Raw genomic sequence first — 24,019 nt, forward strand, 5'->3', positions numbered from 1 at the left:
TATTCATTAATTTTCTCATTCAGATGCTGCTTTGTTTGTAAAGCTAATATTTTTATTTTGTGGCCAGTTCTATGTCTGTATTGTAAAACAATCAAATTCTATACTAAGAGTTCATAATATATATATATATATATATATATATACATACATACATATATATATATTAAATGGTATATGTTCTTATAATAAAAATAAAAATGGAATTATAATTATTTTTCCAAAATATATTGCAATGTGCATTTTACTTTGCTTTTTCATGCTCCCAAGATCTTGAAGCCGATTATTTTGATCACCACTGACTTCTCCCCTAGCACCACCATGAGGGTTCACATTTGGGTGTGAAATTTCCTGACAGCTTCTTGGACCTGGTTAAATTTGGTTTACACAATCATGTCAAGACAAACTTTAATAACTTTGGTGACTGAAAAAATACCTGCAAAACCTATTACATTGTCTCTGGTTAGCTTGTGTTCAATCACAACATCCTGGCATAACTAGTGCCTGCCTGTTAACATGTATCTGGAAACTGAGACTAAAACACTATCGCCCGAACAGGGACTTGAACCCTGGACCCTCAGATTAAAAGTCTGATGCTCTACCGACTGAGCTATCCGGGCGCTCAAGAGCCTGACATGGTACTTCTCTAATTTAAATTATAAAAAACGGATATTGATGGCTTCAAAATATGTTATGCTTTACTGATGTTTGCTAAGAAAAGCATTAAATGTTTAACAGAGCAATATTGCTCGATATTTAAGAAACCCTCGGTGTGTTTCATCTGAAACGAACCAGCCTGTTGTCTACTGGGTCAGTTGCGAAGCAGGAAGTAAGCGGAAGTTCAGCCTCTCGCTTCCGCGGGTCCTCGGTTAGCCACAGACACACGAAGCCTGTTTAGATTTCACTGCTAAACCTTCCTGGTGAGTGAGTAATGATTAAGAAAATGTGACACCCACTTGGTCTACATATCGGATGTGGCTGCGTTAGGTAGTTTCTCTTAAAATGTCGGTGTTTAGCCTCAATGCTGCGCGCACATGCCGCGGCGTGTCGCTGAAAATCATTAGACCTTCATTTAACCTGTTAACTCACGATGGACTCTCGGGAACAGACGAGGTGAGCATCAGAGGAAGAGGCGCCTGTCCGCGGAGCCACATCGCTAATGTACCACGTCTGTTCAGCTCTCAACCACACAACCCAAAGGTAAACTGAGCGCCGGTGACTGTCGGGTTTACGAGCAGGCGGTGCAGGTCGCTGACAGCAGTCCTGTTTCCTGGTTGTTTCTGCCGCAGGTACCTGAGGCTGCGACATGGGAGCCGGTGCCAGAGGACCGACTTCCCTCGGTAACATCCTTGGGTGAATGTGATTGGGATTGAGTAACGCCTGGCCTTGAAATTCGTGTTAGACTTTAGATACTTAGTTTGAAGCACACCCTGTATTAAAAGATAGCCAGGTGCCCATGTGTACATGCTGGCCATTAAAAGATCATTTCCTAATGTGGAAGTGATGGGGGCAAACACTGCATTCCTTAAAAATGTATATTCAGAGGTTTATCTGTAGCTAAAATGAGGCTGGAGTTGGACAAATCACGTTGATATCTTCCAGAGTTACTGAAAGCTTTTTGGTGTTGAGTTGTGGCAGAAGATTTGTAACACAAATACACAAAATATACAAAATCACACAGGGCTGTTGACAAAACTAAATGGCATATAGTAGAACAGCAGAGATTACTAAAAGTCAGACATGGTGGGGCATGAGTCATTACAGTTTTCGGTGATTAGAAGTTATTTATAGATTCATTGACAATTTTCAGTGGTTACTTTATAGTTCAAAGCATTTTAAGTGATGAAGGAAGGACACTGTCGCACTTTCACATCTTACCCATACCTCTCTTACTTTACAGCCAGCACCAATCCCTGCTGACCTGGTGGACAAACTGGAGCGACTGGCCTTGGTTGACTTCCGAACCAAACAGGGACTGGCCTGTTTGGAGAAAGCCGTACGATCTGCAGATCAGCTTCATGTTGTTGACACGTCTGGGGTTGAACCAATGGATTCGGTTCTGGAGGACAGGTATGGAAAGCCCACATGCAAATAGCTTTTAGTTTGCATGTGGGATTTTTCATTACAGCTATGCCCCAATGGCATAAGAAATGAACCAAGACCACAGCTCGGTTTCACCTGTCAATCCCATTTTTTTTTTTACATGTGGTTATGTTTTATCTGTGCACATTCAGGGCCCTGTATCTGAGGGGTGACGCAGTGACGGACGGGGACTGTGCTGAAACACTGCTTCAGCTCTCCAAAAATACAGTTGAAGAATATTTTGTGGCACCACCAGGTGAGAAAAAGAAAATCTGAATTCAACATTAATATTGATTTAATGATTGCTTGTACATTACTGAGATGATAATCAAATAATATGAAAGATACTTTTTCACCATGTTTTGTTTGTAACTGTGAGGATTCTTAACTAATATTAATTTTTTTTTCCACAGGAAATATTCCACTGCCAAAGAGGGAGGAGAGAGCTGCCATACTGAAACACTCAGAGCTCTGATATTTACCAATTTGTCCTTGATATTTTTACGTTTTAATTTGGAGACTGGATGTGACATCCAAGAAGTGCAGTATGTGCCAGAAAAGTTGGCGGGGGACGTAACTGCTCATCTGCAGCCAGAAACAACTGTCACAAAGTATACAAGTATACAGTAGGTTCAACATGTCCTGGAGCAGGAAAAATAAAAGGCTGCTGGTCAACTCTCAGGCCTCTGGTACAGGACCTGAGCTTGAGGAGGACACACCACCCCAGGAGGGGTGATAGGGAGATATATAATATATCATGTATATAATTATTTGTGTAGAGTGTAATGAGGATATCAGTTGCAATGGCAGTACATTGTTTTGGTTTGTGATTTTGCATTATCTCGTGTCCTGTTTTCATTGTAGTGTTTTTCTTTTTAATAAAGATATAAAACTTAATCTTTTGTCTCTGTGTCTGTATGGTTTCCATAACAAATGTTTTTAGAAAAGCGAAACGAGTTACACATCATCTTACATCATCTTTGCACAGTAAACCGTGTCATAGGTTGGGTAAACACCGGGAGGGAAGGCAGGGCTGACCGGCTATCTGATCAGCAAGCTCTCCGGGCGGAGCGGGGGAATCCCTGGTTCTGGTGTTTCCACACCTGAATACCGTCAAAGCCTCAGGGCGGGACAGGGGATGTGCTGAGTGGGCTCCAGGTGCGTCACCGGCCCCACGTTTTGGGCCCGCCCAAAAACAATGCTCAACACAAAAATAATGAAACACAAGCTTCATATGTTTCACACGTTTTCAGGAACAGTTCTCCAACATCTATATTGTTTTTTTTATAAACACATCTGTGAATTTGCTTTACAGGATCTTGTATGTTTTGACCATAAGGCTCCAGGGTGGGTTTCATTCGTTTTACCTTTCCGTATCATAACAGCTCTGATTTGATCTATTCATTCTCTGCCCCACCTGTTTGTTAAAACTGTATTATGGGATAGCAAACTCTTGAACTGGTCATGGGCCAGTATCAATGATGATCAAAACTTTACAAGCCCTCATAACAGCTGACTAATGTTAGGAGAATAGAAACCGAAAGCGATTACGGCAGCGGAGGGAAAACGAATCTTAAGCGGGGGGGCGGTGCTGATCAGCTGGGGCCGCTTGTTTATAAACTGTGGTGAGTTCAAGCCTCAAGCAGAGCTGCAGCTGAGCATCACCTGTCTACAAGTCCCCAGCTGAAGACCAAAAGTTTGCAGTTTCGTGTCAAAAGGTAGGACGCTCTCTTTAACAGCGCTGCAGTGAAGATTTTCTCTAAAGTCAAACTATTTTTTTAAATGTTCCGACTTGTGTTTCAGACAACTTTCAACATGGATTTACTGATCACTACGCTGAGTGAGACCCGCACCCTGAGGGTGCAGCCGCAGGACACAGTTGGCTCTCTGAAGCAGGTCATCCATCAGGAGCTGGGAGTCCCTGCCCACAAGCAGAGGCTGGTGTTTGTGAACGGCCAGAAGACAGATCTCAGCGACGACTCACGGCGCCTCAGCCTCTACGGCATCCAGCCCGGCTGCAGGGTGTCTCTGCTGGTGGTGGAGCCGGCCACCATCCAGGTGTTCCTCCGGAACGAAAAGGGCCAGTTAAGCACCTATGATATCAAACCTGAGGAGACTGTCCACGACTTCAAGCGCAGGGTCGAGTGCAGAGAGTCGGTGCCGGTGAGCCAGCAGAGGCTCGTCTTCCAAGGCCGAGAGATGAACAGTGGTAAACTGTCGGACTACGGCGTCCAGGCCCTGAGCACCATCGACATGTGTCTCCGTCTGAGAGGAGGCTGAGGACACTCTCACGTGGTTCATATAGAGTGTGAAGTTAATTATTTAAGTTAATATAAATGACGACCAAGTAGCATGAAATACCATCATTAGACTATTATTTGCATTCCAATTGATGTAACATCATATCATCATTGTGTCAAAAACTTATGGTGTTTTGTTTGGTCTTATTGAAGTATTTTTGGTACAAATATATCATATTGTAATATTTTATAAAAGAATAAAGTCCCATATGTAAATTTACTTCACGTTTCTGGTGCCTTTCTTCAGCTCAGGGGTGGTGCTGTACCCAACAGACCCAAACCACCAGGACCAACCAAAAGAAAGCCTACTTTAGGACTGCCTCTTTAAAACTGGCATTATTTCCAATATTTCACTGAAACTGTCTCAATTATGTAATTCACAGTGTGTTTATGAAAAGCTACATTTATTTATGTTCTGTTCCAAAATATCATAGCAGCATGTTAAAATGGCTTAAACTCATTGTACAGGTTTGTTAGGAGTTAATCAGAGGAGCTTGTATTGATCCACAAGCACCGGTCAGCCTAGTCAGTGCATCACGAGTCAAATTAACATGACTGCACTGTACATTTGTGTGGCAGCAACAAGACAAAATAACTTCAAATGTTTCACACAGGGCTTTGAAAAAGTTTTTTTTTTTTTTAATTGAGGCTCCTGCCAAAACAACTGAGAAACACCGACAACCTGAATTATTTTATAGTTGTGGCTCTATATTATAGTGTTTAAACTGTTTAATATAAGTCAGCATGAAGTATTGGCGTGCATAGCATGGTTTATAAGACAGTTAAAGAAGCTTGAATACACAAGCAGACAAAACACCAGCAATAAATACTTAACATTTGTTACTGGGGGGGAATTCCCACCCACCCACTCAAAATACAGCACAAATCTGGCAGATATTAAGGCGGTATGTATTGGACAACCAAGGAATAAAATAATCATACATAATCCTTGTCAGAGAACACCATAAAGGACAGTCTCATTTTAGATACACATTATATTTCAAATAGTGTACCTGGGAGTTTACCTGAGGTTGTGTATCTGTCCCTGCAGCCAGGTTTGGATTTCTCTTTGCTTCAGGGATTTTTTTGTTGGACAGCCCAGAGTTGCGCACTGTACGTCCTCTTTCTCTTTTCCCAATCATATGCACAGTGCAAACGTGCACACATACACAGACACATTTTAAGCACCTGACTGGACAAGTCTGTGTGGGACTTTCCCCACTGGCCTTTGCTCTTTCAAAATAAATTGGCGCTGTTTCTCTTACGTCATTAGGGGGCGTCTACAGCCAGTGTCACCGACAGTGTTGGGCATTTCAGCGCCTTGTTTCTAGATTTACAGACTTTTCAAACCAATTTAGTGACTTATTCTTTTATTTTTTTTTTTTTTTTTCAAAAAAGTAGCGACTTTTCGGGCAGACCTCAGCTACTTCCTGTAGAAGAGAGTTAGGAGCTGCTGTATGGATTTTCAGAATAAAATGCTGCCTGATATTAACAAAGCTGGAAAAGCTGTTGCTAAGTTTCCTTACAAATAATGGTCAGTCTCAATGAGCCATATGAAATTAAAAAAAAAAATCTAAAATAAAACTGCTCATGATCCATTGATGGAAAGGGGAGCGGACGGCAATAAATTGTAAATATTTTTGCACACTAATTTGAAAAGGGACATTTCTTCTATAGCCTTGGATTTTAATAGTGTGCATTGTATTGCACAAAGGAAAATGAGTAAAAATCACTTGGTGCAAGATAAGACAGCCCATTCTCACTGTGTTCATATTTCTGCTGGTTTGGTGTTGTATATCATAACATAGTTGTATATCAGTGTAGCAATCGGTAGCTGTCACACCATAAAGCAGAAGCTAGAAGGATGGATCACTGCTGTTCACATGTTATTGAGTCTGATTTGCTGTTTCACAATTTTATAGTCAGTCCTGCCACGACTACTGTTGTATATTGCAGTCCTATACTGGATGTGCAAGCTTTTTTTGCCGCAAAACAGCAGGAGTGTAGTGAGACAGCAGGTGTTAAGGCCTGGGGGAGTTGGTTTGTTGTGTTCTTAATACACTGTTGTTTGTTTGCTTCATGATATGAATTGTCACCAGCGATGATTGATATGTGAATATGGACAGTAGAAATTGGTTTAGAAAGAAAATCACTTTGAATCTACTCCCTGAATTTCACATAAGGATCGTGATGCTACAGGTTCAGCAGCTCCTCACAAAATTACAAGTAACGAATTCAGTCAATGAATAACAAATAATGAATAACAAATGCTTCAAACCCTTAACAGGAAGAATGGGGAAAAAACATGGCCTGTTGGTGTGGGTGGCGTGGTCAACTTTTTTTTTCCTCTGGAGGGGTTTGTAAGCTGTGAAGCTGATAGTGTTATGTGAAAGAACAGGAACAGAGAAACAAAAGTCTCATATAGCAGAGACTGGGGTACAAGCAACAAAAGTATATGTAATAAAATTGTGCTGCACAAACTATCAGTGGTTTATTCTAGATACACATGTAGCAATAAGCAAAACACCTGTACAGTGACACACAGAGAAAAAACTGAACAAGATACTAACATCTGTGCCACATTTCCTCACTGATGCAAGCTGGGCATACCAAAACATGGTGGCGAAAACTGCACTCTCATCTGAAAGCAAAAACAGACACAGGAAACCATATAATAGAGGGGAAAACATCACAAGGGTGTGTCCTTTCATAAATATAATAATTCACAGCATGATAAAAATATAATTACATTCATACATTCATGACAAGAACTTGTCAAGTCCATTGTATGAATGTAATTATATTTTATTGTTGTACATTCAGGGCTTTATACCTGCGGGATGATGACTGTGCTGAAGAACTGCTTCAGCGCTCCAAAAATGACAAATGTTTCTATTTGGCAGCTGGATGCGTCTTTCAAAACGTCAGGCCAAGAGTGCACCGCTTACTAACTTTATTGCTTTTCTGCAGTGAAAAATAAAAAGCAAACAGCAGCTGGTCACTTCCATTCATTTCTCAGTTTCATTTGACACTTGTGGTTCATTTGTTTTTGCAGTTTCTGTATCAGTTCATAAAAATGGTGAGTGAGCAGTGTGTTGCCACAGAGGGTGTGATGAGGATATTCAGTGCAATGACAGTACATTGTTTTGATTTGTTCAGTGTCCTGTTTTCATTCTTGTGTTGATTAGCTGCTCCCTCCTTCTGTTTTGTTTCCATAACAAACATGTTTTTAAAGGAGGCTATAAGAAGCTAAAGATAGACTGTGCTTGTCAGGCACAATTCACCTGATGAAATTATTTAGTCTTTTCTTATAAGAACTACACAGTCCTGATTTGATCTTACATAACTGTATCCACTGTCGCTTGCATTTCACAGTCATCTATTCATTCTCTGCACCACCTGTTTGATAAAACTGTATTGTAAACTCTTGAACTGGTCATGGGGCCAGTATCAATAATGACCAAAACTTTACAAGCCCTCATAACAGCTGACTAATGTTAGGAGAATAGAAACCGAAAGCGATTACGGCAGCGGAGGGAAAACGAATCTTAAGCGGGGGGGCGGTGCTGATCAGCTGGGGCCGCTTGTTTATAAACTGTGGTGAGTTCAAGCCTCAAGCAGAGCTGCAGCTGAGCATCACCTGTCTACAAGTCCCCAGCTGAAGACCAAAAGTTCGCAGTTTCGTGTCAAAAGGTAGGACGCTCTCTTTAACAGCGCTGCAGTGAAGATTTTCTCTGAAGTCAAACTATTTTTTTAAATGTTCCGACTTGTGTTTCAGACAACTTTCAACATGGATTTACTGATCACTACGCTGAGTGAGACCCGCACCCTGAGGGTGCAGCCGCAGGACACAGTTGGCTCTCTGAAGCAGGTCATCCATCAGGAGCTGGGAGTCCCTGCCCACAAGCAGAGGCTGGTGTTTGTGAACGGCCAGAAGACAGATCTCAGCGACGACTCACGGCGCCTCAGCCTCTACGGCATCCAGCCCGGCTGCAGGGTGTCTCTGCTGGTGGTGGAGCCGGCCACCATCCAGGTGTTCCTCCGGAGAGACGGGAAGACAAACACTTACGATGTCAAACCAGAGGAGACCGTCAGCGACTTCAGGCGCAGGGTCCACTGCAGAGAGTCGGTGCCGATCGACCAGTTCAGGCTCAATTACGAAGGCAAGGATTTGATGGATGGTCGTAAACTGTCGGACTACAACATCGGAGCTCTGAGCACCGTCGACATGTTATTCCGTCTGAGAGGAGGCTGAGGACACTCTCACCTGTCAGGACCATAGAGTTAAGATACATGCTGTGGTTCAAAATGTGTGAAACGAAGCAACCTGCTTAATTTATTTTTTATTATTTTTGAAAAAAAAAAAAAAAAAATCATGCTGTACTCTGGACCAATATCGTGTAAATCTGTTAATTTTATTTAAAACATTTTGTTTTGGTTTACTTTGTAATTTTGTATTCTGGTAATACAAGTATGATTGATGTACAGTTTTAAATTGAAAAATATAACATGGTATAGCTACGTTAACTGGACACTAAAAACCAGAATAAATGTGAATTTACATGTACATGTCTCTGTGCCCTCCTTGAGCTCAGGTGTGCAGCTGTACCCTGTACAGACCACAGGAAACAATTAAGGCCCACTTCAGGATTGCATAAGTAAAACTGACACTATTTCAATGTTTAAAAGAGCCTATCTCAGTCATATAATTTATGAATTACTATATCGTACAAGATTTTGGCAGGGCTCTGTAAAAGAATATGTTTGTTACAAGCCACATCTAATTATGTTCAGTTATTACAAACACAGTTATGTTTCCAAAATATGGCAGCATGTTATAATGGCTTAAACTCATTATACAGGTTTGTAAAGAGTTAATCAGGAGAGCTACTGTATGTGAAAATTACCGTCCAGAACAGGTTTACAGTCATACACTAAACAGCTTGTTTGTATTATCTCAGTTCTCTGACATTCACAAGCATTGCCACAAAACCACTGTGAAGATGTAGTTTCCTCCAGATCCATTTTCTGTGAAGATATCTCCATCAGAGTCACTTCCTCACTGATGCAAGGTAGGCATACCAAAATAAGGCGATTATGTTGGCAAACAGCACTCTGAACTGAAAGCAAAAACACACACAGGAACACATACAGTACAAGAGAAAAAAAACTGTGACTCATTGTTCAACAACAAGATGCTGGTGAAATACAAACCTGAACAGGCACAAAGTTGATATTGATGAACTGGAAGGGAGTCCAAACTTTCCAGTTCATCTTCAGAGCAGTCCAGTAACTTCTTCTCATCTTCTTTTCAAAGTCCTCCCATCCTTTAGCCTGAAAACACAGTGGATCGACTATATAGTTGTGTCTACTTTCCATTTTACAATTCATCCTCTATATAAAAAAGACTGTGTTTAATAAAGTGAACACAGTGGACTGACTATTATGGTCTTATCCAGGTTGAAACATTATATGAATGGCAGGAAATCATATTTAAAGGGGCACTAACCCTACTCCTAGTCATGGGAAGTATTACACATCCTGTAAAATACTGCAACAAATTACAACTAAGAACCAGTGTCACAAACTGAGGGCATGGAGTTTAAAAGACATGGACATTTATCAGGCAGGTTGGGTCTAATGAGAAATGATGTATTATGGAAAGTGTAGGATCCAGCATATATTCAGAGTTTATCCCAATACCAACACTTCTGGTCTAGTGCACTTTCACACATTGGAAGGTAGCTGGCAAATGTTTCCCTCATCAGAAAAATACCAACACACAGTACACTTAACCCACAACTGTTACACACTTTTCCTAATGCCTCTTTGAAGTGGTAATTCAGAGCTAAGTGTGTCCCACAATTCACCACAGTCCGCTGCGTCACACCAGTGCAGTTTATAGTGGTGATGCGTCTTGAAGCTGGATTTCGGACCAATAATAATCAACTGATATGAATAAGTTTAACTTTATGACATAGTGGATTAGCATTAATACTATGATTTATTTCTAAACACTACAAAGTTAAAACAGAACCTTGACACATAATGTTATCTGCTCTTCGTTATGGGATTGATAAAAATAATACTGTATCACAAGTTGGCACTTGAGTAAATACTGTATGTTTGGGTATTGAGATGGCCCGAGAGCCTGAGCCATACTTGGTGCTGAAGGTCAGGATATCTCGGCCTTGGCCACTCGTTTTCCTAATCTGTCTCTTGTACGTCTCCCAACTTTATACAAGTTCAATATCAAATCAATTCAGGTGCATCTTTAATGAGATGATTAGGAGGGACAGTTTCTGAGATGACCAACCTCCAGGATGTTCATGACAAAGTAGAAAAGGAGTAGAAAGCCGGGGGCAAAAATAAGCCGATCCAGTAGCAGCCGTTTTATTATACAGTACGGGTCTGTGGTGGGCATCCACACTTCCATCAGCTGGTAGAAGTAATGGCTCACTGGTCCTGTAATAAACAACCTGCAACAGGCAACAAGGTACAATATAGCTACAAACAATGGATGTAAGAGGGGAAGGCAATTCTAAGAAACAAATATTTTACCAGGAAACGGTATGTTCTTTCTCCAGATATTTTGCCATCAATGACAGTAACTATGTTGCACCATGGCTGACATATTTCACACTGTCTCCCACTCTGAAGTCTAACAGGAAGGCACCATTACATTCATTTAGTTGCCTGAAAAACAAGTCTGTATAAAGTCTCACCCATAAATGGCATAGCGTGCAGCTCCGGCTGCGTCAATCTCATTGACCGCGGCTCCATTTTTGGCTTTTTTTCTTGCCTCCAAAATCTGAGACAGAAGATTTCCTAAAGCTGAGAGTATGCCACTGAAAGTATCAAGGAGACGCAAGCACACACACACACACACACTTATCAATATGTAACAAGTGTAGTCATAACAAGGCACTCATGAAATAAAAAAGTGTCTTAAACTTTATCATGTTTCATGGTCAGTTGTTAGGGGAGGTTCTCCAGGCAGATGCTGATTGGCTAGAGCCAGAGTGCTGAGACAAAAGGCCAGTGTGTGGTCAGTGCAAACAAACACTGCACACTGTGTGGTCCAAAGGATCCACACTGACAAATTAATAAGTGGTAGAATTGACTAAATAAACTTAACTAAAATGCCTTAGCTTTGTCAGTCCTTCGGTAAATGAGAACTTCTTATGTCTGACTGTCAAACTGAGGAAACACCACAGAGAACAAGCACCAGGCTGCACAGTCACTGAACAAACAAAGCTGCCGACCTCGTTACAGACTTGGTGAGGATGGGATATTTCTTCAGAAGAACCAGGTACTGCTGGAGTAAACGGAAATGTAAGGACCCATCCCGGACTGGCAGACTCTGCACAGGCATTGTCACTTCTGTAGCTGCGGCTCAAACATCACCGCTACACGCTAAAGTGACAGGGGCGAAGTTGATAAGGAACTCGGCCACACTCTTCCTGTAAACGTCATTACGTCACTGGTGAAGCCACGCCTTCGCGTCGACGTCCAAAACAGTAAACAAAGAAACGATTTTTTATTGAACTTGCTAGTTTAATGAAAAAGAGCTGCAAAAGCCTTTTATTGTATCGGAGAATAATTGAACATGCTTACATGTCGGACAGCAGAGAAAAGAATCATAATAGTATCAGAGGTGATAAAATGTAGAAGGCTGAATAAGGCGAAAAGACACAGTTTAATGTAGAGGAAATTAATTTGCATGGTGGACATGTAAAGAAATATTTAAAAAATAATTATTGTAATGAAATGAAGAAATTTTCTTTTAGCGGGTCAAACAGTACAATAGCCCAAACAGTGACTTAGCTGCTGAACAAGTTTAATCACTTATTTTTAATCGCTTTCATTCAAAGGGTCTAAACATAGGAACCTATAGCAAGGTATATAAAACATTAATCTGCTAATTTTATTCTCGATTAATCAGTTTATCATTTTGTCTGTAAAATGCCACTGTCAACAAGTTTAATACAATTTATAGGGTGTATATAAGACACCAACCCTGTAACATATTATATTTCAAAGAAAAGTTGATTTTTTTTAGTCTGGCTTTGAGACCTAGGCCTGAAAGTGTGCTCACATACCCAAATGTTTCCTGCTAATTTATAATTCTACTTCACTGCATTTAAGGTTCTTTTATTTTGCAGATTTAGATTAAGACACAAAGTCTGTTAACAGAATAATGTTAGTGTTTAACCAAGTCCTTGAAGCCTCATTTTATAACTGTAATATTCAGCTTGTAATTGTGTGTGTGTGTGTGTGTGTGTGTGTGTGTATTCCACCACTGCCCAAAAGTGTGTCTGTATTTGGCTTACTGTTGCTGTTACTGCAGCTCATCTTAATGGCAATACACAGTGACTTATAATAAAATTACAGACCTGAACGTGAAATTCTACAGCAGAGTATGGACCTGCTGAATGATGGGTGTCTGGGGAAGTGAACATATTTTACATATTAGTCCTCAATGAGCAAATTCAGAGACATTAAAATACCACATCCATTTTTCGGAACCACTTTAATGGAACCAACATTTCAGTAAAAAAAAGTTTAAAAAAAGTAAAACTTTAATGTGAAAACTAAAGAAGACCAACTGTGCACATAAACATATTTACAACAAAACTAAAACAGACAAGTGCAGATGACACAACTATGCACAAATAGGCACTAGAACAGTCAAGCTTTTAAGAAAATTCAGTGTATAGAACAAACTGCCGACATGAATCCTTTTATTAAAAAAAACAAACAAACTACTGCACATGTTACTGCTGAAACAGGAAAGTGAGAAAGCTTATGGGTAGGTTTTGGTCTGTAGTTAATTGTCACATGTTAGAACAACTGATATGCATAACAACTTAAAGTGCCCTCCAGTCTATGGGAGGCTTTCCTGATTTCTTTAGCAGCTCATTGGCCTTTGAGAAATGCTTGCACCCAAAGAATCCACGATGAGCCGACAAAGGAGAGGGATGCACAGCCTGCAGCACATGGTGGCGTTTCTGTAAACAGAGGGATGAAAACTTAGATACGTGAACATAAACAGCTTCTGTAAAGTGTGAAAGCGTTTGCATTAGAAGGAGGGCGCAGACCCACCCTGTTAATAGCAGCTCCTTTCTTCTGAGCATAAGACCCCCACAGCATGAAGACGAGGCCCTCCAGGTTGTTGTTGAGCCAATGCACCACAGCGTCAGTGAAGGTCTCCCAGCCTTTGTCTTTGTGTGAGTTGGCCTGGTGTGCTCGGACAGTCAACACAGCGTTGAGCAACAACACACCTGATGAATGAGGTCACAGGTGGAGAAGATGGCGGGTCTGTTAATGGCCAACAGCTCTCTTGTTGCGTAACTGTGTGAACATTCAACAGACTGCCTTTTTAAAAAGTACCTTGTTTGGCCCATTCAGTCAGATCTCCATGTCCAGGGTGCTGGAAGTCTTCAATGTCTGACACCAGTTCTTTATACATGTTCTCCAAACTGAAAATGAACAGGAACAGGGATGTGATAAATAGTGCTAATGTGCTAGTGCATTAGCACTACCTGATTTTGAGTTTTTAAGAACTCTAACCAGATCATAAACAAGAGTTGAAAAAGTTCTGAAAGAGACCGGAAAGGCTTCAAACCTGGGTGGAGGAGGCACTGGTCTCTTGACACTGAAGCACAATCCGTGGGCTTGGTTGGGACCATGATACGGATCCTGGCCAAGGACCACCACTTTGACCTGGAGGTAGACACCAATCTTAAAGTGAGGCAACACCTACTTTAAAGAGAAAGATATTATCCCTATGTTTGTGCTGCTAACACTACATCTGCTCAGGGCTTGTGGTAACTCAAATTAAAAAAAAAAAAAAAAAAAAACAGAATGAAGGGTTGAAACATTTTTTCTACTCCCCCGAGCAGCCACCACAGAGAACTTACAGTCTGTCTTAATTTTTGTCAATATTGTTATTATTATTATTGTTATAGAGCTGGCCAGAATTAAGTGCTTTCTACTGTAGTGTCAGAACAGTTTTCACGGATTAGTGCTGTTTCACTTACATCTTTGATGTCACACATCTGTGTCCAGGTGAAGACATGTTCAGCAGGTGGGTACACAGTGTGGCGTTTCCTCTCCTCAGAAACAAAGTTCATCAACTGTGACAGAGATATTAAGTTATTAAAAACCTTCAAAACCACAGGAAGACAGCGTGTACAGGGGGATGGACTTGTCTTCTCACTTGTTTAAAATAGGCCTTTCCAAACTCTTTAGACAGCGCCTTTCTCCAACTCTCCCCGAAACCTGGAGGTGTCTGAGCGGAAGTGAGTCTCTCCAGCGCTGCTCTCTTGTTGCGGGCGATCCTGTCCAGCTGCTCCGGGGACAGAGGGGTAGGAGGACGGCCAGACGGCTCGGACTCCCCCGCTGAGGGCTTCGGCTTCTTCTGCACGATTTTAGTGTATTGGGCAAAATACAGAGCAGGTGAGAAGCGGGCAGCTGGATGTGCATTTGGCGTCAGAAACCGTCCACAGTGAAGCACAAACATTGTCAGGCCTCGGCAGCTCAGAACAACACTTTGAACAAGCAGAAACACAGTGGGGATCGTGAACGCAGCCCGGATTACGCTGGACGCGTCGCGGGAAATGAAAATCCGTTTGAAATACTGCAACGAGTGCACTGTAAGTGGAGTTTAAATGAAAATGGCATTATGTTATAACGTCACAGGGTAGGCATGTAGTCAATGTTAGCCACATGAAGCAGAAGTGACACTCACCGGGACTTTAGCATCCTCCTCGGTTTCATTTAACTCCGAGGAAATCCTCTTTTTCGAGACGGGCGAAAAAAATGAATGAATGGTTTTCTGTCCAATCATTTCGTCAAAAACGGTTTGACTGGAAGCTGCAGTAAAGTAATCAAATTCGCCGAGTGGTTAATTAAAAAGCAAAACACCGGTGGGCTCCTCGGAAAACTAAAACCCCGCGACTGGGATAAAACAATTTGGCGCCAAGGCTCAGTGACGAAAGCGGAGGTGTGGTGATGAGCTGAGCGCTGTTCAAGACAAACTGCTTCCAGGTGTTTCCTACTGTCTGTGCTGAGTACTGCACCTGGCATTACATTTACAGTAAACCTGTCGGTTTTTATAGCTACATAGACGCACTTTTCTCATATTTTCGAAGTCTTTGCCGGTTTTGACACCGTTTTGTAGAAACTGTTCGTTCAATTGAGTAGTCAATCAACAAGAAACAACAAGAAATTAATCGTCAATTATTTTGGTAATCAAGTAAATATTTGAGTCTTTTTTTTTCAAACAAAATGTTCGAAATTTTTGTCACAGGTTCTTAATTGTGAGAACCTGTAATAAATTGAATATCTTCATGTTTTGTACTGATCTTGAACTCAAGGCAATTGTTAAAGGCATTTTCACTATTCTGTAACAATTTATAGACAAAATGATTAATTGATTAGTGAAATGCCCTGAAATTAAAAAAAAAAAAACCGTAATAAATCTGAACTCAAAAAATTAAAGTATTGGAAGAACGGTATAGTAAATAAATCCATTTCAGGTAGATGTAGAAGAGGTTTTTTTCCACGTTTTTTTTTTTTTTTTTTTTTTTTTTAATTAATACAAATATCTGTGTTAATGTTCAATTCTTCTTTGCATCCTCCAGGCCTTGGAGTGCAGCAGATGACGGGCTACTGCCATGGAAAAGTTTGTGATTCGGGGACAGAAGAAACGCTCCTGCACCAGCAGTGCCCTAAAAAGAAGTCCAAGGAAGAAGATTAAACTGGAGGAAGATGAAACGATAAAGAAAGAGGAAGATGAAGTAGATGAAGACGTGGCTTTAGCAGAGTTCTCTCGTCCTGTTCCCTGGCAAAAAATAGAGGCAGAGGGACTAGACTGTGATTATGCTTTACTCTTCTCCAAAGAAGAAGCAGACCAACTTTTTAAACAGTTGGAGGAGGAGGTGGTGTATTCAACAGGTACAACATCAGTCCTTTTTTTTTTTTTTTCTTTGTAAAGTTGCAGTGTTGTTGAGCAGTTGTGGCTGTTTCTGTTCCAGGGGAAGAATCAAAGGTCCAGGTGTTTGGAAAGGTGTACAGTATACCAAGAAAGCAGGCGACATACGGAGATGCAGGTCTAACCTACACTTATTCTGGGGTGACACGTGCAGCCTGCCCGTGGACTCCAACTTTGGAAACCATTCGGGATGCTGTCACAAAAACAACAGGACACACATTCAACTTTGTCTTGATCAACAGGTGAGAAATGACTGAATACAAGGTTGTAAAGGTCACAGCTTGATGAGTCTCCCTGCTGAAAGTGTTCTTCGATGCACTAGGTACAAAGACGGCCAGGATCACATGGGGGAGCATCGCGATGATGAAAAGGAGCTGGACCCCCTTTGTCCCATCGCGTCCGTCTCTCTGGGAGCAGCACGAGACTTCATCTTCAGGCACAGAGATGCTCGCGGAAAACAGAGCTGCCGACAGATTGAACCTGTGAAGCTGGAGCTCGCTCATGGGAGCCTGCTCCTCATGAACACACCGACCAACACGTTTTGGTACCACAGCCTTCCTGTGCGCAAGAAAGTGCTCCTGCCTCGCATCAACCTCACTTTTAGACGCATCGTACTGGCCGGCAAAAAGTGAGAGGATTATCAGGAGGGGTCAGAGGTCCCTGAGCATCTGGACAAATATCACAAAACTAAAATGTTCTTAATGTAACAACTGGATTTGAGCAACTAAATGGCTGCACAGGCTGAAAAAACATGAGGACTATCAACTGGGACTCTGAAGAATGAATCAGTGGTTTAAAATGACCAAAGTTCTGAGTGACTCAAGTTCAGACTTCCACTTTTTCAGCATCTTTATCAGGTTATGTTATGCATAGTATCTCACATGAACAATGAAATCAACTATTAGAAACAATTTTCTTGAAAAATTACAGGCTCCTCTTGAGTGCAGACTACGTAGGCTACATTTAGCCGTGTTCATGTACTTCAGTGGAGTAAAGAAGCAATGGGGCTCTGTGATCCTGAATACAGATTAGGCCTTGAACTGTAAATCTATTCTGTACAGAGAAAATCTTTTGGTTCTTCTGTGAGGACCTCATGCCTGGTCGTCTTACAGAAAATTATTAGATTTGGTAGAGATTCAGTGTTTATCTTGAAAAAAAATAAAAAATAAAATAAAACCCTAAAGGGCGCAATAGTTTTATATTTTTAATATCTGAAAACAACCGCCTTAACAGATTGCACACAAATACACACAATCTCACGTGAATATACATTAGTGCAAATTGCAAACATTAACAAGGGGATTTTCCACCTGGCCATTTCTCAAAATTTGACTTAATTGGTCAGAGTGAAATGGCAGTTATCACTTAGAGTTACAAATATTCTGGATAACTTGCCCAAAAACCTGCAGTCACACTGATGATGTGCTCTCAGTTAATAAAGCTTTATTAACTGAGAGCACATCATTACTAACCTGACATCATGCCTAACGGCCCTGATGCATCTCTTCTACAATAAGAAGAGATCTTATTGTACGTTCCCATCAGTTTCAGCAGATGTGGTTTCATATGTTAAAAAATCTCAAGCATTAAAGACAACATGGCACTTTAACCTCAACTGTGCAGCTCTGCAAATCATGACAGTTTAAGGATTACTGGAAACATAGAAAAATATCAAATTCAATTGAAACATCATTTCCATTACAGTTAACATACACCGCTGGGAATAATTAAGCAAATTAGATTAGATAAGACGATAGTGAACCAGAGCTAAGGAATTACCTATTTGACTTTTCATAATATGAAACAAGTAACATCTCCATGAAGTCCTAATCAGCTACTTCTGTTGAGTTGAGTCAAAAGGTTGAGGTTAAAATCCACTACATTGTCACGTGTTCCCGTTTTTTTTTTTTTTGTCCTGTAGAAGTCAAAATGTTACATGACAGAAAATGTTACATGTGTGAAAAATATCTGACTAAAAATCCTGCAGGTCCATAAACTTTGGGATTAAGAGCATCTTACTCTGAATCAGAGCAGCGGGCAAAGTGTCCACTCATGGAATAAACATTATACAATGATCTTGGACATGTTGCTGATCCATGACGCAAAATTAGCTCTAAAATAACTCTAGGATGGCTTTCCTCTCTGGCCTCATTGTCACAAAGCCATAATCCACTTGATGGTGTTCATGTTGCAACTCGCACGTACAGTTGTGACAGTTTGATTGGAAAGCCAGAAGTCAGTCAGGCTTTGAGGTTGTAAGCTTCAGGTTATTCCTCTGAATGCAGAGCAAGGTTCAGTCTTCGGACTCTCTCGTAGAAGAGCATGTAAGCGTTGGAAGACAGCACCTCGTGCAGGCTGGCTTTTCGCACCGAGTCGTCCGACACCCAGAGCCACTGGGAGCTGAAGGGTGAGGAGCTGCGAGATGAGGAAGGGCTGCGGCGGTACGTGACAAAATGTCCTGAGTGCATGTCACCATGGTGAACCAGAACAGCCGTGAGCTGGAAAAGGTACTCTGTAGAACTGGAAGGAAAGACACAATGATCAAACCGAAAAAAGCCATTTTTGTCATCAACAGACAGACAAAGCCGGCAATGTTATATATTCCATTTTTGAAAAAGGCCTTTGATATGCATGAGCTCCTTCTATTGTTGAAACATCATAAAGTACTTTTGTAGTTTACCTGTAGTCATACGTGAGGCCGAGCGGTGGGCTCACGGCAGGAGAGTGAAGAAATAAAGATGAACAGGTTCCATTAGAAAAAGGGTTGTTGTTGTTGTTATGATGCTCTGCATCTGGAAAACAAAACAAATGTATGATGCATGACAAAAAAATAAAATAAAATGTGAAGCAGAGAGGTATTACAGAGTTGACAAATCCAACATACCAGTGCCATTGGCAGTGGGCTTTTCAGTGACATCATCTGAATTTTCTGCCTTCACAGCCTTTGGAGCGCACGTGGTCCTCTGATTTCTCTGCGTGGAAACGTTGTGTTTGTAGCGGTCCATTGATAGATATTCTGTGAACTGCACATGCTCCTGTCTTTTGATGGGGGTTCCTTCACTTGACCAAGTCAGTCTTTGTAAATGGATGCAGAGGCACTGGGGGAGCTAGGAGAGAGAGGAAAACATTAGACACAGATACATTTGGTGAAAAGACAAAACAGTGCATAAAACTTTATAACATCACATTAAGAAATAAGGGGACGTTTTGATCTACCCAACATATTACTGTTACATTTCTCCACCTAAATTGGATAAAAACAAGCTCTCACTGAGTATAGCTTTTCTAACCAGGGATTACTATCTTAGGCTATTAATATTTAGATTATAATGGCATCATAAATATAAATGACAGTTACCTTTCCCAGTTTTAGCTGTTTAACAAATGTTGTCCTCTGACTTTCAAGGACTTGCCCATTTACTATGGTCTCTTGTTGAAGCTGAGGAGAAATGATCCAAAACAGAAATTAAACAAAATCATCAAAATGTGTCTCTATAAAGAAACATATAGACCCTTATGATGTAAAATAAAAATCATATGAATGCAAATGGAGGCACCTTCATACTAGTTTTGTCACAAAGGTTTCCTGTCTATGGTTGTCAGTGAATTACATATTTGACAAAAATGACTTGAAAAAATGAATTTGGCAAGACACTGATGCTATAGTGAACCTACCTTCGTGCAGTTTTCACACTCCACTTCTTTGATGGTTTCTGAGGAGATGAAATGCTGAAGACACTGATCTAGAGAGATAGGTCGACCCTGAGGACAAATACAGATCAAATTATGACAAACAGAACAACAAAGAGCTGCGCCGAGTAGTGATAGCAAAATAGTATAATCACTTTTAATATGCACAAGTTCCTGGTATTTTTGCTTACCCACTGAGGTATAGGGATGGACAGGGAGAGGCTTTCGAATGAGTCATACCGCACTGGACTCTATAAAAAACCGAAGCAGTACTATACATCACCTCAAAAGTCAAGTAACACAAACTAACTTGCTATTCACTTCACTGGCTAAAAACAAAAAACAAAACAAAACTCACTTGCTGTTCGCAGCGCTTGCATGACATGTTGCTGGTTAAACGACCATGAAAAGGATGCTGAAACTTCCAAGGGCTTGGTATTGGATGAAGAGGGGCTACAAAAAAAGAAATAAACAATTGACATATTTTTTTTGTGGTTTGGTATTCAATTCTCCATAATTCCTTTGTATTCTTACCTCGACTTCTGCAGGTCATAGTTTTCTCATCTTGATCAGGGAGACTCTGGTATAAAATAAACACATATACACAGAATTAATGGGAGTGCAGTACCGGGTTTGTCATTTTTGACACCTCTACATACAACAGTGGCTACAGTTCACATGCTGTGACAGACTGAGATTTTAAAAAGGTGTAGGAGGCAGAGTTTGGTGCGAATATTTCAGTCCAGAGCACATATGTGCCTCAAAGTACTGAACTGAACTGCAAAACATATGAGAGGCATACGACATGCAAGAGAGTTTTGTGAGAAGTTTTAGGGAAAGTGCAAGTCAGGAGATGCTGACTTGCCTCGAGGGACTGCATGTCAAACAAGTTGGTGACTTTGGGTTGACGATCCCGTTCCTCCTCCAGGGAAGATGTAAGAACATGAAAAAGTTCATGTGCATCCTAGAGGGGATTAAGCAACATAAACAGACGACTGTTAAGACTTAAATAGAATACAAGCAAGCAAGCAAAGTTTATTTATATAGCACTTTTCACAGACACTAGTCACAAAGTGCTTCACAATTCAAAGAATAAAATTAAATGACAGAATTAAAATCAAAATACAACAAATGAGACCAAAAAACACAGCATCATACATTATATTTAGGAATATGAAAAAATGCCTCTCAACAGAATGATCACCAACCTGCTCTTCAAATGAACTGATGTGCCAACGGTACAGTCTGAGAACATCCAGGAGGCACCCGGCGTCAAGTACATCTTCCTCCCCAGGCTCATCACTGGACAGAGCTGTCGGTGTACAAACAGCTTACGTGTCAAAAATACCAATGAACACTGGGTGTCCACTACGCTCTAGTGATCCATCTGACAGACTGATTTTATATACCTTTGAGGAGCTGAAGCAGTGTCATGGACAGCTGGTTGTCTTTGCATGACTGGATTGCAGGCGAACCTGAAAACTTCTCCAGCCACCTGATGAAGGACGGACATGCTGCCAAACCCTGAAGCAAAGAGTTCAGGAAGCAGGTGTTGCCCAAGTTCAACAGACCAGGAACCATACCTGACAGAAAACACGAGCCATTAGAAGATACCGCTTTTAAACCAGTGCCCAACATATAATCTCTGGATTACACTGTCATGCCAATTCTTACCTCTCTTTCTCTTCTTTCTCTCTGTAATTGGGCCCCACAAAACATATACTCCAGCTGCAATCGCAGCAGCTATCCCACCAATGACACCCCAGTTTTTAATCATCTTGTTTCTGAAAAGACAATACATAGCAGAGGCAGGACAGCATGAGGGTAACGGGTAAATATCAATAACAAAAAATAATGACACTGATATGTGTGTGTATTTTTGTTTTTTCACTGGGCACAAAGTTGATTTTTAGTAGTAAGATTAAGGTGATTCCATAACCACTTCTCAGCACACTTAGATGTGCTGATGCAAATTTATGGTCGTTCTGGAAGTGACAGTTTCTGGTGATGTCGAACAATATTATATACACTGAGAGTGTTTCTAATATTTAGTCTGTCCTCACTGATATAACTGCAGTGGACAGAATGTAAGATGCACCCCTAAATACAATACAATACAATATAGCTGAAGAGCGAAAAAGCAAAGCCTCCAAAATGACAAGAGAGTTGAATCAACATCCTTTTCAACAGAAACTTAACATTATAACTCTTGTATGACAGTATTAGTTTTAGCTGCGTGTACCGAACAAACCGAGATAATATTGTGTTTATGTATTGTTGTCTTTCTATTCTGCAAATTTTGTTTCAATGCAGCACCAGTGTATCTCATGCTAGATCATATTTTTCATAATTTTTTACAATATGTCTATTATTTGTCATAATGATTATCCATAAAATAAATTGTCCGTCTGTCCTGCAAGAGGAATGCCTCCTTTGTTGGAGGTTTCCTCCTTTTTTTTTAAATTTTTGCTTATATAAATAAAATGCATTTTTCCAACTGATTTAATCAACAGAGGCAGTGTTACACAGCCATCTTTTTCTGTGTGGAGTGAGGGGGATGGTCGGTGGTTTTGGACGGCTCTTTTGTTTTACAGGAAACTCTGTCAAAATCTGTATATGTTTTTTTCTCCTGTTTGTTGTGATTGAGTGTGTCCTGCTCTGAAAATACAGACCAAACAACGCGTAACGTAATGCAAACTAAAAGAATTAATGACATGATCCACTGACCCGTGATCCAATTAGTTTATCTGTGGTAAAAACAAAACCATCTAACAACAACAGTCTAGTCTGCTCGTAGTCCGGATAGAAAACTTTAAATTGTTAGTTACTGTAGCTTGACAACAGAGAGGGGTTTCCAATCTATTTAACAACGACACTAAGCCCCAAACACATTTACTTATCGATGTGTGACCATGAACTAGCTCACACAAACATTAGCATACAGCTTAGCTTACCGACAACACCGAGGTCAGGCTGTCCTCGGTGAACTATGTCGCCTCCATGAATAAATACCCGAGCAGCTATCTCAAAAGACAGTTAAAGCCTCTCATTACTACGTGTGCCCGCTCGCAGGTTTACTAACAGTGACCTGACGTTAAACCGGACTCTGTGTGTGTCTGCGCATGTTGCACTTTGGCTTCAACATGCGGCGGCGCCGTGACCTGCGCTTTCTCCTGCCCCAGTGCACCAACTCAGCTTTGGTTGTTGTTTTGCCAGGTGGAAAGGTTTTACCTGACGATGGGTCCAGTGCCGAGGAACTCCCCGACAAGCTTATCAGAGGTCTCGGGTCTGCACCGCAACATCCTGCTTTCATGGCGGAACTCCCGTCTGGGTGCTGTGTTTCAGGACGGACCCACGGAGGAGCGTACGGATCTGTTCACAGTTTACACTCCGACGAGTGTTTGTTGCGCACGTTTCCGCAGCTAAGAGAGGCATCTGCAGCTTCAAGTCTCTGCAGCCAACACATGACAAAGTTCAAACCAGATCTAACCAGTAACTGTTCCTTTTTAAAGCAAAAAGTTTTTGCTCTCTCCGGGGGAAAGTTTAGCGAGATATTTTCTAGATTATATATAGATTTATACCTATACATAATGCTGTTTGAAGTGCTTAAAAATAAACAACTATACTTTCTAATTGTAATTATCAGTTGCCAAATATACATTCTGAATGCAAACTTTCTTTTCTCTCTTCTTAAATGAATTTCAATAAAACAACTGAATCCTTTATTAACAAAAAAGCTTTCAACGCTTTAGCTCTCTGTAACACTTAAAATGTGTTAATTCAATTATTCTCAATCAACAAACCCTGCACACTACTTTAATTGTGATTGGTGAAATAATTGCCATGGACTCTTAGTTCTTAATTTAGTTTCTCCTATGCCCTTTTTAAAATAAAGTAAGAGTAAGTTACAACAACAACAACAACAACAAAAAAGCAGTTTATTGTGGTCAAA

At 40.8% G+C, this 24,019-nt stretch overlaps 7 protein-coding genes and 1 non-coding gene across 15 annotated transcripts; 4 read left to right on the forward strand and 4 right to left on the reverse strand.

Moving 5' to 3' along the window:
• Window positions 1-544: 544 nt before the first annotated feature.
• trnak-uuu (transfer RNA lysine (anticodon UUU)) lies at window positions 545-617 on the reverse strand. The gene has a single exon. It is a non-coding gene; the product is annotated as a tRNA-Lys (tRNA).
• Window positions 618-834: 217 nt separating this feature from the next.
• Window positions 835-2,976, forward strand: gatc (glutamyl-tRNA amidotransferase subunit C). Of its 2 annotated transcripts, XM_071482892.1 has the most exons (5): window positions 836-1,197; window positions 1,287-1,337; window positions 1,898-2,067; window positions 2,232-2,335; window positions 2,493-2,976. In XM_071482892.1, exons 1-5 carry the CDS (start codon window positions 1,000-1,002, stop codon window positions 2,552-2,554), a joined length of 585 nt encoding a protein of 194 aa, XP_071338993.1. In that variant the 5' UTR covers window positions 836-999; the 3' UTR covers window positions 2,555-2,976. The 2 variants fall into 2 exon arrangements, with proteins under 2 accessions (XP_071338994.1, XP_071338993.1); XM_071482893.1 differs by lacking the exon at window positions 1,287-1,337 and having other exon boundaries at window positions 835-1,197.
• A 662-nt stretch (window positions 2,977-3,638) lies between these two features.
• Window positions 3,639-4,599, forward strand: isg15 (ISG15 ubiquitin like modifier). The gene is made up of 2 exons (XM_071482894.1): window positions 3,639-3,797; window positions 3,883-4,599. The coding sequence occupies exon 2, from the start codon at window positions 3,895-3,897 to the stop codon at window positions 4,357-4,359; it is 465 nt and encodes a 154-aa protein (XP_071338995.1). The 5' UTR covers window positions 3,639-3,797; window positions 3,883-3,894; the 3' UTR covers window positions 4,360-4,599.
• A 3,361-nt stretch (window positions 4,600-7,960) lies between these two features.
• Window positions 7,961-8,783, forward strand: LOC139624097 (polyubiquitin-like). Its single transcript, XM_071482906.1, has 2 exons — window positions 7,961-8,072; window positions 8,158-8,783. The coding sequence occupies exon 2, from the start codon at window positions 8,170-8,172 to the stop codon at window positions 8,632-8,634; it is 465 nt and encodes a 154-aa protein (XP_071339007.1). The 5' UTR covers window positions 7,961-8,072; window positions 8,158-8,169; the 3' UTR covers window positions 8,635-8,783.
• On the reverse strand, window positions 8,774-11,836 carry pxmp2 (peroxisomal membrane protein 2). Its single transcript, XM_071482905.1, has 5 exons — window positions 11,645-11,836; window positions 11,105-11,227; window positions 10,696-10,858; window positions 9,594-9,713; window positions 8,774-9,499 (listed from the first exon to the last, which is right to left on the reverse strand). The coding sequence occupies exons 1-5, from the start codon at window positions 11,752-11,754 to the stop codon at window positions 9,431-9,433; spliced, it is 585 nt and encodes a 194-aa protein (XP_071339006.1). The 5' UTR covers window positions 11,755-11,836; the 3' UTR covers window positions 8,774-9,430.
• Window positions 11,837-12,895: 1,059 nt separating this feature from the next.
• Window positions 12,896-15,355, reverse strand: unga (uracil DNA glycosylase a). 2 transcript variants are annotated; one of them, XM_071482899.1, is made up of 7 exons: window positions 15,133-15,355; window positions 14,602-14,802; window positions 14,423-14,518; window positions 14,008-14,105; window positions 13,773-13,861; window positions 13,485-13,663; window positions 12,896-13,390 (listed from the first exon to the last, which is right to left on the reverse strand). In XM_071482899.1, the coding sequence occupies exons 1-7, from the start codon at window positions 15,229-15,231 to the stop codon at window positions 13,250-13,252; spliced, it is 903 nt and encodes a 300-aa protein (XP_071339000.1). In that variant the 5' UTR covers window positions 15,232-15,355; the 3' UTR covers window positions 12,896-13,249. The 2 variants fall into 2 exon arrangements, with proteins under 2 accessions (XP_071339000.1, XP_071339001.1); XM_071482900.1 differs by lacking the exon at window positions 15,133-15,355 and having other exon boundaries at window positions 14,602-14,904.
• alkbh2 (alkB homolog 2, alpha-ketoglutarate dependent dioxygenase) lies at window positions 14,704-17,560 on the forward strand. Of its 3 annotated transcripts, none has more exons than XM_071482902.1 (4): window positions 14,704-14,840; window positions 16,028-16,340; window positions 16,421-16,619; window positions 16,700-17,155. In XM_071482902.1, the coding sequence occupies exons 2-4, from the start codon at window positions 16,061-16,063 to the stop codon at window positions 17,007-17,009; spliced, it is 789 nt and encodes a 262-aa protein (XP_071339003.1). In that variant the 5' UTR covers window positions 14,704-14,840; window positions 16,028-16,060; the 3' UTR covers window positions 17,010-17,155. The 3 variants fall into 3 exon arrangements, with proteins under 3 accessions (XP_071339003.1, XP_071339002.1, XP_071339004.1); XM_071482901.1 differs by lacking the exon at window positions 14,704-14,840 and adding an exon at window positions 14,898-15,037 and having other exon boundaries at window positions 16,700-17,560; XM_071482903.1 differs by lacking the exon at window positions 14,704-14,840 and adding an exon at window positions 15,507-15,631.
• An 8-nt stretch (window positions 17,561-17,568) lies between these two features.
• Window positions 17,569-23,451, reverse strand: usp30 (ubiquitin specific peptidase 30). Of its 4 annotated transcripts, none has more exons than XM_071482896.1 (13): window positions 23,299-23,451; window positions 21,742-21,851; window positions 21,477-21,650; window positions 21,276-21,379; window positions 20,933-21,031; window positions 20,602-20,647; window positions 20,426-20,520; window positions 20,259-20,318; window positions 20,053-20,139; window positions 19,736-19,816; window positions 19,262-19,484; window positions 19,058-19,169; window positions 17,569-18,897 (listed from the first exon to the last, which is right to left on the reverse strand). In XM_071482896.1, exons 1-13 carry the CDS (start codon window positions 23,367-23,369, stop codon window positions 18,645-18,647), a joined length of 1,515 nt encoding a protein of 504 aa, XP_071338997.1. In that variant the 5' UTR covers window positions 23,370-23,451; the 3' UTR covers window positions 17,569-18,644. The 4 variants fall into 4 exon arrangements, with proteins under 4 accessions (XP_071338997.1, XP_071338999.1, XP_071338996.1 ...); XM_071482898.1 differs by having other exon boundaries at window positions 23,022-23,339; XM_071482895.1 differs by having other exon boundaries at window positions 18,499-18,897; window positions 19,736-19,837.
• Between the last annotated feature and the right edge of the window lie 568 nt (window positions 23,452-24,019).

Source organism: Trachinotus anak, unplaced genomic scaffold, assembly GCF_046630095.1.
Source record: "Trachinotus anak isolate AG129_WGS33_773 ecotype Australia unplaced genomic scaffold, CSIRO_AGI_Tana_v1 ptg000008l, whole genome shotgun sequence".
Classification (NCBI taxonomy): domain Eukaryota; kingdom Metazoa; phylum Chordata; class Actinopteri; order Carangiformes; family Carangidae; genus Trachinotus; species Trachinotus anak.

Coding starts and splice junctions, on each gene's coding strand:
- isg15 (XM_071482894.1), top strand. CDS start 3,895: ATGGATTTACTGATCACTACGCTGAGTGAGACCCGCACCCTGAGGGTG.
- alkbh2 (XM_071482902.1), top strand. CDS start 16,061: ATGGAAAAGTTTGTGATTCGGGGACAGAAGAAACGCTCCTGCACCAGC. Junction 16,341..16,420: donor GGAGGTGGTGTATTCAACAG/GTACAACATCAG, acceptor TTTCTGTTCCAG/GGGAAGAATCAAAGGTCCAG. Junction 16,620..16,699: donor AACTTTGTCTTGATCAACAG/GTGAGAAATGAC, acceptor TCGATGCACTAG/GTACAAAGACGGCCAGGATC.
- unga (XM_071482900.1), bottom strand. CDS start 14,904: ATGTTTGTGCTTCACTGTGGACGGTTTCTGACGCCAAATGCACATCCA. Junction 14,519..14,601: donor GAAAGGCCTATTTTAAACAA/GTGAGAAGACAA, acceptor TCTCTGTCACAG/TTGATGAACTTTGTTTCTGA. Junction 13,664..13,772: donor GACTGAATGGGCCAAACAAG/GTACTTTTTAAA, acceptor CTCATTCATCAG/GTGTGTTGTTGCTCAACGCT.
- usp30 (XM_071482895.1), bottom strand. CDS start 23,369: ATGTTGCGGTGCAGACCCGAGACCTCTGATAAGCTTGTCGGGGAGTTC. Junction 19,838..20,052: donor AGTGTGAAAACTGCACGAAG/GTAGGTTCACTA, acceptor GTTTAATTTCTG/TTTTGGATCATTTCTCCTCA. Junction 19,170..19,261: donor GCCCACTGCCAATGGCACTG/GTATGTTGGATT, acceptor TTTGTTTTCCAG/ATGCAGAGCATCATAACAAC.
- pxmp2 (XM_071482905.1), bottom strand. CDS start 11,754: ATGCCTGTGCAGAGTCTGCCAGTCCGGGATGGGTCCTTACATTTCCGT. Junction 11,228..11,644: donor CTCACCAAGTCTGTAACGAG/GTCGGCAGCTTT, acceptor TGATACTTTCAG/TGGCATACTCTCAGCTTTAG. Junction 9,714..10,695: donor TTGTCATGAACATCCTGGAG/GTTGGTCATCTC, acceptor CTGTGTTTTCAG/GCTAAAGGATGGGAGGACTT.
- gatc (XM_071482892.1), top strand. CDS start 1,000: ATGTCGGTGTTTAGCCTCAATGCTGCGCGCACATGCCGCGGCGTGTCG. Junction 1,198..1,286: donor CTCAACCACACAACCCAAAG/GTAAACTGAGCG, acceptor TTTCTGCCGCAG/GTACCTGAGGCTGCGACATG. Junction 2,068..2,231: donor GATTCGGTTCTGGAGGACAG/GTATGGAAAGCC, acceptor GTGCACATTCAG/GGCCCTGTATCTGAGGGGTG.
- LOC139624097 (XM_071482906.1), top strand. CDS start 8,170: ATGGATTTACTGATCACTACGCTGAGTGAGACCCGCACCCTGAGGGTG.